Raw genomic sequence first — 15,474 nt, forward strand, 5'->3', positions numbered from 1 at the left:
ATGATACTTGTCTTTCTCTGACTGGCTAATTTCACTTAGCATAATACCCTCTAGTTCCATCCATATTGTTGCAAATGGCAACATTTCATTCTTTTTGATTGCCAAGTAATACTCCATTGTGTGTGTGTGTGTGTGTGTGTGTGTGTGTGTGTGTGTGTGTATATATATATATATATATATATATATATATATATCAAGGTTGAGTTTTAAATGAAAAAGTTATAAATAACTAGCTTTTGTATTCAAAACATACCTTCTTTATTCATCTTTTGGTATAGCTCCTTTTTCTTTTGTACTATTTCCTCTAAATTTTTGGTCATTGTCACAAATCACAATTCATGTGGTGGAAATACATGAAGAATTGTTCAACTTTATCATTTACATTGTGAAAAGTTGGTGCCTTTATTTTGAGCATGTATCAGCAAAACTTTTGTTCTCCAGAAAGTGGATTCAGCACTATTTTAGTGAGGTCCTCATACTAAAAAGGCTTGTAGCTATGAATTTAGAATGTCTACACTAAACATTTCCATTCTCTGTGCAATTATTGTCTGAAAGTCTGTGGATAATTCTTTGTCATTTTTTTCCCATTTGGCTATACAGCATGACTGAAGTCATTTATTTAGTTATTTATTTTAAAAGTGTTACTTTGGAAAAAAAAGTGACCTTGAAAGAATATATGAAGCACACATTTCCATTGTTTATAACAGATCACAAAATATCCAGTTTTCCAGTCTCTCTGGTCTCTAATTGCTTTATATGAAAACTAGTACTGAAAAGCTTTGTTCTGCAGGCAAGGAGGAAAAAGTGTTACAAACTTGAATGTACCCAGAGGGTGCATATTTTAATGTTGGTTTATCTCTAAACTAGATCCAACTTGAAGCTTGGACTGAGAACCACAGCTAGAATAAAGGAAGATAAATACTCAGAGAACAAGAGTTTTTTTTTTCAAGTAGTAAATAAAGTGATAGGACAAAGTAACTCTTTAAACTAAAAGAAACTTTTAGATAGATGCAAAGTTCTTATGAACAAGTCTAGAACAAGAAGAGAGGTGTGAGAGAAACATCTATCCTTGGGTTTTGGCCAGTAAAATAAGTTATATACTGTGTTTTTCATGCTGTAGTAGCTACTGGTTAAGAGTAACAGTTTTGCTTCTGAATTTGTCTTTCATTAGTTTCTAAGAGCAAACTCACAAAAGCAGTTATAATTTATTAGCTGTTCCTGATGATAGCTAAATCCATCAGCTCTAAAATATCTGTGACTAATGGAAATGACATCTAGTTTATGCCTTCAACAAGTTTTATGAAAAGAAACAAGGCTAGATGTAAGAAAATATAATGCTTTTAACTGATTCTAGTGGTACCAATTTCTTTATTCAGTATCTTCTTTCTAAAGTATTTATAGTTGCTAGAAAACAGCAATCTTAAAATCAAAGAATGTTACATCTAGAAAAACCTTAGAAGGCTGGTCTGTATATGTGACAGTTAAGTTAATTGATTTGGTCAAAATTGTATAGCTAGTAAATCTGAGACAACATCACAGGTCTGACTAGGCTTATTTCAGTATTGTCTCATTACCTCAAGTAGTACTTCTCTTAGAGATATTTTATTATGGATTCCTGGGTCTTCATGAAACCTAGATATCTATTACATTTTTAAGGAAATCAGTGTTTTCATATGACTTTTACTAACCTACTTTACACTTGTATTGAACAGGGCCAAAAAGGTGACATTGGCCCAACTGGCCCTCCTGGACTTGTAAGTTTCATTTCAGTCTTCATTTATCAAACTTATTAATGCATTTTCATTTTTGTGCCTTAATGTACTCTGTACCTTTTCCTCATAGAACAAAATTCTAAGTCATTATCAACTTTTACTGGCTTAAAAGTCTACATATAAAAACTTCAGTGATGTTGACCTCAAAGTCTTTGTATTGCTCTGCCTGTATATTACTTCTCCATGGTAAAGATCCAAAATTATGGCATTGGGTTGTTTTGCCTCATGATTGCCAAAGTATTTATCAAGTAACCAGCAGGTGGTGCAAGTATGGCTTACAAAGTTTCAATAAAAGAAATTTGGGGAATGAGGGATCGGCCCTTTCCCTTACAGAGCCCTGGAAAGATGGATTTGGTCTTAATAGGTTTTCTCAATTATACAATTGCCTGATTCATACCTCTTTCTTCCCTGAGTATGTGCCTTCTAGGGGCTCTTAATCAAATGTAGGTAACTGCTCTATGAAAATACACATAGGGGGTTTATGGATTTTCTGTAATGTTTGCATTCACCATGAAATTTAAGTCAAATACGTTTCCAATCTTATTAAGAATAAAATATCACTGATGAAATTTAACATATTGGCTTTCATTTGTGTTGAAATTTGGTAAGACTCTTGCTTTTATATTGCATTAAATCTGCAAAGGTGCAAGTGCCATAAAGCCTGTATGTTCAGGACATTTGAGTAATATTAATTTAATTATTTCTGTCCAGAGTTAGTCTCAGATATTGATAGTTAGTACTTCACAGATCTAACAAGGATATACATAAAGAAGATCGTAGACAATTTTTTAAAAGTTTACTTATTTTGAGAGAAAGAGGGAGGGAGTAGAGAGTGAGTGTGAGTGGAGGAGGGGCAGAGAGAGGGAGGGAGAGAGAGAGAATCCCAAGCAGGCTCCATGCTGTCAGAACAGAGCCTGATGCAGTGCTCGATCCCATGAACCGCAAGATCATGACCTGAGCCAAAATCAAGAGTCAGATGCTTAACTAACTGAGCCATTCAGACACCCTGATCTTAAACAATTTTTATTAATTTTCATTGTAAAATCAGAACTTTTGTTCTCTAAGAAATAATTTCTTTATGAAATGAGATAATAAAATTTTGATAAAAACCAGAAGAAATGGAAATTTGGGGACTGCAGTCTTATCCAGTAGCTCACTTTCCTTTTTGAACTACTATCTCCATTCCAAGTCCCACAACTTTCAGACTCCTTTTGTCTGAATATTTATTCTATCCAATAGAGCCAGGATGAAATACCATACCTTGCCAGTGGGTGTTGATTTGTACCTCAGTCCAATCTTAAAACTAAAGCTTATTTATCATTACAGCTCTATGAGATTAATTTCTTTAGATTATTTAATATGAAATTGTTTCAACACTGGGATTCTACAAAGACCAAGAGAAAAGGAATAATCAGTTAGTTGATTCAAATCAATAAAGCCCTCCCAAAAGAGAGGAGTTTGTTTTGTTTTGTTTTGTTTTGTTTTGTTTTACAGGAAGAAAAAAATGTGGGTTGATAAAGGGAAAGATTGGGAGATGACATTACAGATGTTTGAAATGGCATATTCAGGGCGCCTGGGTAAACTCAGTTGGTTAAGTGTCCGACTTCGGCCCAGGTCATGATCTCACAGTTCGTGAGTACAAGCCCCGCTTCAGATCCTGTGTCTCCCTCTCTCTCTTTCCTCCCCCACTTGCTCTCTCTCTCTCTCTCTCTCACTCTCTCTTTCTTGAAGATAAATAAACATTAAAAAATGAGGAGTCCAAGCACCCTTTGTTGAATGGTAGCATCACTGAAATAAATATACGTGGTGTTACTTTAAAAGACAATATTAGGGTGGCTAGGTAGCTCAGTCAGTTAAGCATCTGACTTCAGCTTAGGTCATGATCTCACAGGTTGTGAGTTCAAGCCCCACTACAGGCTCTGTGTGGACAGCTCAGAGCCTGGAGCCTGCTTCAGATTCTGTGTCTCCCTCTCTCTCTGCAACTCCCATGGTCACCCTCTGTTGCTCACTCACTTGCTCTCAAAAATAAACATTAAAAAAAAAAGAAATGGTATATTCAGAGGTAAAGACAAGAATGTGCAAGATGCATGAAGTGGGTATAATGAGATAGTCCTCACTGTCCTAAAACTTTACTGCTAAAAATAACAGGAGATGTGATAAAGGAGAGAGGTACTGAAAGTGAGAAGAGACTTGACAGAGTCCAGGGTGAAAAGTGGCATCAGACATAGTAAGAAGTAGTGAATTTTGAGGCCTTACACTGGATATCTAACACAGAAAAACTGGTTTTTGAAAAAGTATCTGTTAGCAGTAGATTTGGATTTAAGGGGAGAATTTCAGAGGTACTTCTGTTCGTCCAAGTGTGAGATGGGGATAGTAGCTGTGGCAATAGGAAAGAAGGGGACAAATCGGAGAGACATTTTCAGTAAATAATTATCAAGCTTAGGTAATTGGAATGAATTGAATGTGATTAGAGACATAAAAAATAATTCTAGCTCTGTAATCTTGGGCTGGGGTTCAGGAGGGTGGCAATATTATTACTGGTATTAACCAGTTTCTAATAAGTTTAAGGAAAGGAGTGATGAGGGATGTGACTCATAATCTGTGTAGTAGTCTTAATAGTTTTGCATCCAACAGCTCTGTGAAAATGATGGCATTGTAATCATATATAGCTGCTAGGTTATTTTTAGGAGAACAAGTCTCTTCCTCTTTGAGTTCCTTTATTTTTTTCTTTCATAATAAAGGTAATCCCTAGGCCTGGGACTGGTGTAACTGTGGGAGAAAAAGGAAGCATTGGGTTACCTGGCTTGCCTGGAGAAAAAGGAGAGCGAGGATTTCCTGGAATACAGGGTCCACCCGGCCTCCCTGGACCTCCAGGTAAAAGAGACTGTACTTAATGCTCTTGTGTTTACAGCATCCTTACTAATCCCCATGTCCAGTATTATCATACTAGTTCCAAGGTGAGCATGGCAGTAAAAGACATGAGTATTTTCTAATTGACAGAAACTTCTCAACTCTTACTATAACCTGTCTCACCAAATTTCTCACTTGTACTTAAAAAAGAAAAAGCCAAGTCAGATGGATAGTTCCCTTTTACCCTAAAAATACCATTTCCACTTTTTATTATTAATAAATTACACCCAATGATTCTGTGATCCAAAAATTAATCATTGCATTTTTTTTGTGCTGCTATGGAAAGGAATGCTATTCTAATAATGCCTAGTTTTATAAGATTTCCTGCATAAAAATAGTAAACTATCCACTTAGAAGGCCAGAAATATCTGCTTAGAAATCCCCATGGTGATTTGGTGTGAAATAAAATTTGGGGGCTCAATACTAACTGTTATATCATTCCCTTGTTGAAGATAAACAACATAGTACAGCATTTCTAAATTGGCCAGCCTGAGCACCACCCTTGCTTAGCATGTTTATTTGGATGTTCTCTGAAATGAAGTGATAGTATGGATTTATGTAAAATTTGAAGCATCTGGTATAGTACCTGACACACATGTATGTTTAATAAATTATTATTCCCCACCCTTCAAAAATTTGGCTAATGAAATATTAACATGATGAGATGAGTGAAAATCCATGATCCTCCCAAGGAGAAAGAATAAATGTGGGTCTCATTTAATTCTAAGTATACACTTTGGATTTCCAATTTCAAGATAGTGGACTAAACACATACTGTGTCTAGAAAATTCAGATAAGGAATTCTCCCGGGATGCAGCAAAAACGTTATAGAATTAGATCATATGAAAGAAAAATTAAGAGACATAGGTATAAATTTAGAAGTTCTAGAATTTACATGGAGTTCAAAGGGGAGAGAATGGGACAAGGGGTAATATTTGAAAAATTAATGACTGAGAACTTCTACTTATTTGAAAGAAAACATGAGTCCCTTTGAAACAGCTTATGAATTACCAAGCAAGAGTGAAATGAGAATAATACAAAAGTACATAATGACACATTGTTCAGACATTTTAGAATTTAAGGATAAAAATAAACCCTTAACAACTATGTGAGGGAAAAGCAGATCACCAACAAAGCACTAAGAGTCAGAGGAAGATAATGGAGTCAAAGGAAGATAATTTTCAATGTTATAAAGAAAATAACTATGAGTTTGGAATTCTGTATTACATCAAACTATCATCCTAGTGTGAACATGTGATACTTAGAAAATTTACCACCTCCAGAACTTCTCTAAAATGGATATTGGAGGGTTTAGTCTAAGAAGGAAGAAATTAATTCAGGATGAAGTTGGGGGTGGGGATGGGTAGGATGCAAGAACCAGTGGTTAGGAAAGATACTGGTAAAATATATGAGGTCTAAGTAAGTATTGATCAAAAAAATAATAGAGGTATTTTAAGTAACAAAATGGAACGATAACTATATACATTATTAACATAGGATGTAAGGGTGCAGAGAGAGTAGGGGGAAATCAATCATAAGGGTTTTTTGTCTTATTAGAGAAAGAGAATACTAATATTATTAACTCTGTAAGTTTTTAGAAAAATATAAGTTTAAATACATAGGCTAAAATTTTAGTAGCCACTAGAGAAAATGTAAATAAAATGCATGGCTTACACATCCTTTGAGGAAAGAAAATAACCAAAAAACTTGATCTACATAATACAAGTTAGAATTGGAACAAAACAGACATGAACTGTGGTAAATAGAAATAAAATATAAGATGACAAGAATAAGTTAAAAATAAATCAGTAACTCCAATAAATGTGAAAGGACTAAGCACTGATTAAAAGACAAAAACTAAAATAAAATTGAAATAAAAATATATACTGTGCATAATAAGCCTATATAAATTAAAAGGACATAAAAAAATTTAAATACAGCAGTTGAAAGATATTAGGCAAGTGATATCAAAAAGAAAGGTGGTTTAACAATTCTAATATAGTATGAAATAGAATTCAATTCAAGAAATACATTAAAAAGACATTTCATATGGACAGATAGACAAATTATACCACAATGATGTAAAAGTCATGAAACTTTATGCATCTAAAAATACAGCTTTGAATATGTAAAGTGAAAACTGAAAAACTACAAGTGATAAATTGGTAAATACCTAACATATCAAGGAGGTGTAAAATAAATCAGGGTATAAATGATTTGAGCAAGACAATTAAACTGTGTATGTGGGAAAGAGAAAAGCTGTGTGCAGCAGAGAATATACATTATTTTCAAACTTACATGAAACATTTATAGAAATTTATTCAATCAGAAATCTTTTAAAATTATATACAAACCATGCTCCGTGACCACAGTGAAATGAAGTTAGAAATTAACAACAGAAAGCACCAAATTTCTTTACATTTGTATATTAAAATGCACATTTGTAAATAACTCGAGAGGTAAAGAGGAAACAGAAATGGAAATGACAATCTACTGAATGCTAAACTAACTTATATCGAAAATTATTAAACATAGCCAAAATGGTATCCTTAATTTATCACAAAATTAAAGATACTAAAAAATAAATGAGCTACTTTGAAAAAATTGTAAGAAATAACATAAACATAAAAAAATTAGGAAAAACTTGATAAAGGTATACAAGAATAAACTGTGATCAAGAGAAAAGCAAGTGAAGGCACAAATAAAATCAGTAAAGATTATTACCATAAATACAATTAATTTTTTTAAATTATAAGAAAACTGTAAAACTATATCAATATATTGGAAATTCTAAATGAAATACGCATTCCTCAGGAAACAAAAAACATAAATTGCTAAAGTTTTCCTGAGAAAGTAAAAAAAAAAAAACTAAGTATATTAATTATCATGGAAGATTTGGAAATGTTAAAATTTCCACAAAAAGGCACTGGTTTTATGAGTGATTATACAGCTTTGTGAATGAATTCTACTAAGTTGTTGGGTGGGAAATTCTGATATTTTACAAACTTTTTCAGAACATATTTTTTTAAAAAGACCTTTAATTTAAAAGCATTGATGCCAAGCGACCAGGGAGATAACACTAGTCATAAATATAATTCAGTTTCATTTATGAACATAGAAGCAACAATAATAAATAATATTAGCAGATCAATTCAGAAGTATATTAAGATTGCAAGGATGGCTCAACATTTCTATTATTGACTACACTGACAGATTAAAAGAGAATAGGCAATATTTGCAAAGAAAGCAGTCAATAAAATTCAGTACCCATTCATTTTTAAAGGGTAAAGAAGTTATTAAAGAAGTTTAAAAGGGAACTTGATGAAGCTATCTGCTTCATACAGGAAGCACAGGACTGTGCAGGAAATGTCATATTTTTGTGGTGAAACATCAGGAACATTCTCACTCAAGTCAAAAATAAGATACACATACTCAGAGTCGCCTATACTGTTTATCCTTATACTGGAGTGCCCAGCCAATTCACTACAAGTCTGGTGTGAAGATGGAACAAAACCCACAATTTTAGTTATTTACAAACCCTATTATAATCTACCCAAAAGCCTAAAAGAATCAAATGTCAAATTACCAGAATTTAGAATGTTTGCAAGGTGGGCAGATATGCTAGTTGCATACTTAAATAATTTGTCTTCCTCTTCACCAATGAAAAATTGAAAATGTAAGAGGAAAAAATCCAGTTGACAATAGTAATAGCAATAAAATTCACAGTACTAATCAAATTAACCCATGAATAAACTCAACAGAAGATGTGTATGCCTTTTTTTCAGAATTCTGTAAAATATTATTAAATCATATAAAATTAATAAATAAATGGAGAGCTATACTTAATTTCTTAATATAAGAACTCAATATTATAAACAGGTGATTCTCCAAAATTTAGTCTTTAAATTCAAATTAATCTCATTCAAACTTCCACTGTTTTTTAAAAAATGAAACTGACAAGTTGATTCTAAACTGCATTTAGAAGATAAATTTATAAGTCTAATAAAGATTTTTTTTTAATGTTTATTTTTCAGAGAGAGACAGAGGCTCGAGTAGGGGAGGAGCAGAGAGAGAGTTAATTCATTTAAACAGTTAAACACTGGGGTACCTGGGTGGCTCAGCCGGTTAAGCCTCTGACTTCAGCTCAGGTCATGATTTCATGGTCCGTGAGACCCGAGTCAGGCTCCCTCTCTCTGTCGTAAGTCTGACACTTACCCGACAGAGCCACCCAAGTGTTCTAGGATGGTGTTTAAAAAGGACAAAGATGGGCATATTTTTCTTACCCGTTTTGAAAAAAGTTTTCAAATTATTTATAATTATGATAATTACTTTCATTATTGTAAAAATATGTTTGTGGTGCAGGAATAGACATTGCAACAGAAGAATGTCCAGAAATAAAGCCATGTATACATGAGAACTTTGAGATGCCTCTTTTTCTCTTGCTAATGGTTTTCTAGTATTTCTTAGATTAAAAGATCATAGCATCAAAGAGTGGGTAGAGGGTTATTAGTACATTTCCAAAAGTAGTAAAGCTACACTAAATTATTCTTTCTTACTTTCAAACTGGTACTTACATTATTTAAAACTTTTCATGTGGGGTGCCTGGGTGGCTCAGTCGGTTAAGCATCTGACTCTTTGTTTCGGCTCAGGTCGTGATCTCATGGCTTGTGGGTTCAACCCCAACATTGGGCTCTACACTGACAGTGCAGAGCCTGCTTGGGATTCTGTCTCCCTCCCTCTCTGCCTCTCTCTCTCTCTCTCTCTCAAGAATAAATAAATAAACATTAAAAAAAATCTGTTCATGCTTTCTTCAGATATTGATTCTCATAGAAAAAACAACATAACTGCATTATACATTAAAGGAAGATCTTATCATTACTTATGTCTCATTGAGAAGTGACGTAATATCTCCAAAATAAGATCATTTTATCACTTTAATTGTTTTTTATCTTAGGGACTGCAGTTATGGGTCCTCCTGGCCCCCCTGGCTTTCCTGGAGAAAGGGGCCAGAAAGGTGATGAAGGTCCACCTGGACTTTCTATTCCTGGATCTCCTGGACTTGATGGACAGCCTGGGGCTCCTGGACTTCCAGGGCCTCCTGGCCCTCCTGGCCCTCAAATCCCTCCTAGTAAGATATACTTTTCTCCTAAATTCTTTTGTTTTTGTTTTGTTTTCATTTGTAAGTGAATCCAGCTGAAGGTTGGCATTATTCTACTGCTGCCTCTACTTTTGATTTTTGGTGATTCTTTGATGTTTAAATTTTCTCTTCAAATCATCACCAGTATTATATCTTCCTTTTGCTTATAGGTCCTTGCATTACCGCGGAGAAGTAACTGAAAATATTTTTTTTAGCCTATCAGGCTTTCTTTTTGTTTAGCCTTCTGAATATTTCACAACAAGTAGCTCGTTATCCTTTATCTTATCTCAGGTGATGATATATGTGAAGCAGGCCCTCCAGGCCCTCCAGGATCTCCAGGTGATAGAGGACTCCAAGGAGAACAAGGAATGAAAGGTTTGATCCCAATAGTCATTTCTTCATTCTTTCAGATCATCAGCAAAATCCTCTGTATCCTCCACTCTACCTCAGCTACTCATTCCCAGGGTCTTACCCCAAGACCATCTCATTACCAATAGTGCACACCTCTGTAATCTTGATCTCATGAGTCCCATTTCCTGACCACTATCTCCTGGCTAGCTCACTACCTATAATAACCTGACTCCAATATCACTTCAGCCTCACTGATACCTCCCAACTTTGACTATCCCTCAACCTTTTCATGTCCTTTCTTCCCTCTTCACCTAGGTAAAATTACATGATCCATCATTGTAAACAATCCCATGCATAAACCTTGGCCTCCATTGCCCTCCTCTCACTTCATTGTACTAACTTGGAACAAAAACCTAGTTTTGGTAATTCTAAATTACCACATCTTCCAAGCCTACACCTTCTCTTCTCTCTTCAAATTTTTAACACTTCCTCTTCATTCTCATTTTAGTGTTCTGACCTTGCTTCCTCTTTCATTGACCAATTGAAGCAGTAAGAGAATTCTCACAGATTACTACTACCACATTTACCCACCACATTACTTGCATCTGTGCACGTATATTCTGCCTTCCTGCCTATTAATTACTGTTACTGCTCCTATCTAAAGCCAGTTCTTCTATTTGTACAATAGATTCCATTCCCTCTTGTTTTCGCAAGGATTTCATTCTAGAAATTCCTGCCTCTCCCACATCATCATTTTTCCCCTTTTACTGGATCATTCTCAGCAGCACACAAATACACCTTTCTTTTCACTTATCTAAAAAATAACTTATCATACTCCTACTTCCCCTGTCAGATACTGCTCTATTCCTCTGCTCCCATTTGCAACAAAACGCCTTCAGAATTTTCTATTCGCTATCTGTGGATACTTTTCTCTCATTTTCTTTTAAGCATACTTCAGTCACGATTTTGCTCCCCTAATCCACTACTCCATAGATGCTGTTTTTGTCAAAGTCACCAGCAGTCTGTACCCTGTTAATCCAGATGTCAAATCTCAGTCTTTTTTCCCCACAATTTTTAAATACTCTCCTCACTTGGTTTTCAGTATATTACATGTCCTGAGTTTCTTCATTCTTCATAGCTCCTTGGAATATTAATAATATATATTAGATGTAGAGACAGAGATAGAATATATATATATATATATATATACACATATACATATATATATCTTTCTGTAAATGTATCTATATAATCTCCCATATAACTACCATCTAAGTCAAAAGATAGGGGTGCCTGGGTGGCTCGGTCGATTAAGCGTCCAACTTCGGCTCAGGTCATGATCTCACGGTCCGTGAGTTCAAGCCCCACATCAGGCTCTGTGCTGACAGCTCAGAGCCTGGAGCCTGTTGCAGATTCTGTGTCTCCTTCTCTCTCTGACCCTCCCCCATTCATGCTCTGTCTCTTGCTGTCTCAAAAATAAATAAACATTAAAAAATTTTTTTAAAAAATCAAAATATAGAACTTTTCCAGGACTCTTGTGCCCCCTAGTCAACACTCCCAAAGGTAACCACTCTTTTATCCTATATCACACATCAGTTTGCCTAATCTTGAACTTTGTATAAATGGAATCATATAGCATGGGCTCTTTTGTGTCTGGTTCTTTTGCTCAATATTCTATCTGTAGGATATACCTATATTTTTGTTTGTAGCAATACTTTTTACTGCTATTTGGTATTGATTGTATGAAAATATCTAAATATTTATTCTACTGTTAATGGACATTTGGTCTAGGGCTATCAGGAATAAAGCTGCTATGACCATTCTTGTACATATATTTTGTAGGACATAAGCATCCACTTCTGTTGTGTATATACCTGGGAATGGAATTGCTGGGTTTTAGGGTAGGTGCAGGGTTTTTTTCCCATAGATGTCACCAAACCATTTTTCCAGAGTGGTTTTAGTTTCCGGTTCCCTGATGACTTACTGATGCTGAGCCTCTTTTCTTATAGTTTGTATATTCTTTCTATAAAACGCCTGTCTTTTTCCTATTTTTAATTGGGTTGTTGAATGTATGTATCACAACTATCTTCCCCCATGTTGTGACTTGCTTTTTTACTCTTTTTTTTTTAGTAGAAGTTATTAAAAAAAAGAAATCCAATCATTAGTATCCTCTTTTTTGGTTAGTGTTGTTTATGTTCTGTTTTAGAAATCTTTGCTTATCCCAAGGACCTGATGATATTTGGTCTAGGGCTATCAGGAATAAAGCTGCTATGAACATTCTTATACATATATTTTGTAGGACATAAGCATCCACTTCTGTTGTGTGTTTTTTTCCTAGAAGCTTTATCATTTTGACTTTTACATTTTGATCTTCGATCTGTCTTCAAGTAATTTTTGTGTATAGTTTGAAGCTGGCATCAGAGTTTATTTTTCCCCATATAGATATCCAATTGATTCAGTACTGTAATACAAAAGGCCATCATTTCTCCACTCAAATGCATTAGCACTTGTGTTGTAAATTTTATGACACTATACGTATGAGTCTGTTTGTGACCTCTCTATTTGGTTCACTGTTCTATTTGTTTCTCTTTGCACCACTGCTAGCTTAAATTATTGTAGCTTTATGGTAAGTCTTGGCTTACTTTGCATTTCCATATGTATTTTAAATTTATCTACCCAACTTTTAATTTTGGAATGCCCTCAGTATTTTAGTCCTATTTCCTCTTCTGTATTTGAACTCAGTCTCATGATTTTAAATACCACCTATTTGCCAGTGGCTTTCAGATTTGTCTCCTGTCCAGATATAAGTCTTTTCCTCTAGATTAGTACATGCAACTGTTTATTCAACATTTTGAACCAGATATCTTGATCAAGTTAAAGTCCTCATCTCTGCTACCTCCTCCCCCATAATTTTAGCACTCACATCTTCCGTTTTTTAAATGCAGGCCACACTTTTTGCTTGGGCTAAAAACCTTGGAGTCATTTCTGATTCTCTTCTTTTTTGTATTCCATATATGTTCCATGAGAAAATCCAATTGGCTCTACTTTCAGATATACCCAGAATCTAGCCAATTCTCATCATCTTCATTGCTATCACTCTAGGATGAGCTGTCATGTCTCCTAGATTATTGCAGCAGTAGCCACTTAAATGGTTGCCCTATTTTCATCACTGCACTTTGTTTCTATTCTTAATACAGCAGCCAGAGACAGACATCGTTTTAAAACTTGAGTCATACCATCTTGCTTTTCTGTTTAAATTTTTCTACTAGACTTTTATTTCACTCACAGTAAAAACCAGTCTTTATGGGGGCCTATGTGACATTTTATAATATCCACTCATTATAATCTGTAAATTGTCTGACCTGCTTCCCCTTCTTCACTGTACTCCAGCATTCTGGTCTTCTGAGTATTTCTTTTATATGCCAAACATGGCTATTCTTTCTCCCTGGAGTGCTCTGCATTCATTAGGCACATGCCAGATCCTTTAAGCTTTTTATTATATATCATCTTCTTGTTTGACCACCCAATTAAAATTGCAACCTGCCACCCATCCCTACCATGTCCAATCGCATTAACCCAGGTGTATTTTTTTCTATAAACATAACATGTTTTGATATATATGTATATGTGTTAATAATTTATTACCTTCATTGTTTATTATCCCTTTCTACTGGTAGAATGTGAGCACCATGAAGGCATGAATTTTTGTCTGTTTTTTTTGTTTGTTTTGCCTGTTTTGTTCTGTTTTGTTTACCAGTATATCACAGACACCTAGAACAGTATTCAGCAAATAATAGGCACTTAGCAAATATTTACCAAATGAATTGATTCTAGATATAGGCTTCTCTAAACTACACTGTTGGGTAGGAATGTTGTCCCTTGGTACAAACTTCTTTAGAACCTATCAAAGAAGGTAGATGTATCCCTTTGAGTAAAATTTGTTTTTCATTATGCTTCTCTCTAGGTGACAAAGGTGATACCTGCTTCAACTGTATTGGAACTGGTATTTCAGGGCCTCCAGGTCAACCTGGTCTGCCAGGTCTTCCAGGTCCTCCAGGTAAACATTCTGCCTCAGGACAACCTTTTAAAAATATTACTTGGCTAGATTTTAGTGAGCTCATAGTTTTATAATGATGCCAGTTTCTCAATTGATAGCAACTCACTCATATCCACAAATAATTGAATATGAAATGCCTCTATCTGCTATGAAGTAGATTATTCTCTTGTTTCTAATATCTGAAGCCACCAATATCTTTTATTAAAGCATTTTGACAATATTATTCCAAGAAAAATATCTTCCCTGTTTTCCATATGGTGAGGAAAATAGCTCATACAGAGTCAGACTTCTCTCTTCCAAAAAGCTGGGGAAAAAGTTCATAATGCCTGGCCCCTGAGTATAGTTTCCAGTGGCATAGCTTCTAGTCTTCACGGATGGATCACATGTTGTCATTAAGGGATGGGGCTTCTGTGGTAGTTTGGCAACCAACTGCCAATATTCCTCTTTCTATATATAACTCATCCTTCCCTGTTTCCAATCAAAATTATATTTGATATCCATCAGACCAACAACTCTCACTCAACTGTCTCTTGGGATATCCCAATACTATACTTTCTTGAAATTACACTTTATGTTTGTGTAAGGGCTGAGAGTAGATGCCAGATCTCTGAGCTTTCTGTCTAGTATGTCTGCCAAAGAAACCAATTTATTTAGCACTTGGAAATAGATTTTGAGCAGGTATTATAGCTGCCACTGGAAGTTAATAATCTAGGCTTGTACCTCTACTGTAGTGTTTTTCAAACTTGGGAGGACATCAGAATCACCTGGAGGGCTTGTTAAAACCAGATTGCTGGGTCCCACACCCAAAGTTTCTGATTCAGTGGATCTGGGGTAGTGGCCCAAGAATTAGCATTTCTAAACAGTACCTAAGGGATCCTGATACAGCTGATCTAGAGACCCATTTTGGGAACACTGCTTTAGTAGTATTTCCTCTAGTCTTTGAGCACCAAATATTTCTCTTAATCCAAATTTTATGTAGTGATGAACCAAATGAAGGACTCAAAAGGAACTGGGGAAATGGTTTAGATCAGAACAAAGAAAGATATGCAGACTGTGTCCTTATCTCTTTCTCCCCTTAGCAATAAGATGGTTACAGGATGGTTACTCCTGTAACCAATTAGCAATTGGTAGCTGTGAGCTCTGAGAAGCTTTGTAGTTGGAAATACCTAAGGATACAATATCGTATGTAACATGAAAAATTAGATTCACGTAAAAGAAAGGATGATTTGCTCATTTTTTAATATTTA

The 15,474-nt window shown here is 34.9% G+C and overlaps 1 protein-coding gene across 3 annotated transcripts in view; it reads left to right on the forward strand.

Annotated features, from left to right (window-relative positions):
- COL4A5 (collagen type IV alpha 5 chain) overlaps positions 1-15,474 on the forward strand; it is a 239,082-nt gene that overhangs the window by 139,747 nt on the left and 83,861 nt on the right. For all 3 annotated transcript variants that reach the window (XM_047843863.1, XM_047843864.1, XM_047843865.1), the window contains exons 18-22: positions 1,713-1,754; positions 4,514-4,646; positions 9,637-9,810; positions 10,111-10,194; positions 14,135-14,227. In XM_047843863.1, the coding sequence (XP_047699819.1) occupies positions 1,713-1,754; positions 4,514-4,646; positions 9,637-9,810; positions 10,111-10,194; positions 14,135-14,227 (526 nt within the window). The remainder of the gene's footprint in view (positions 1-1,712; positions 1,755-4,513; positions 4,647-9,636; positions 9,811-10,110; positions 10,195-14,134; positions 14,228-15,474) is intronic.

Source organism: Prionailurus viverrinus, chromosome X (assembly GCF_022837055.1).
Source record: "Prionailurus viverrinus isolate Anna chromosome X, UM_Priviv_1.0, whole genome shotgun sequence".
Taxonomy (NCBI): domain Eukaryota; kingdom Metazoa; phylum Chordata; class Mammalia; order Carnivora; family Felidae; genus Prionailurus; species Prionailurus viverrinus.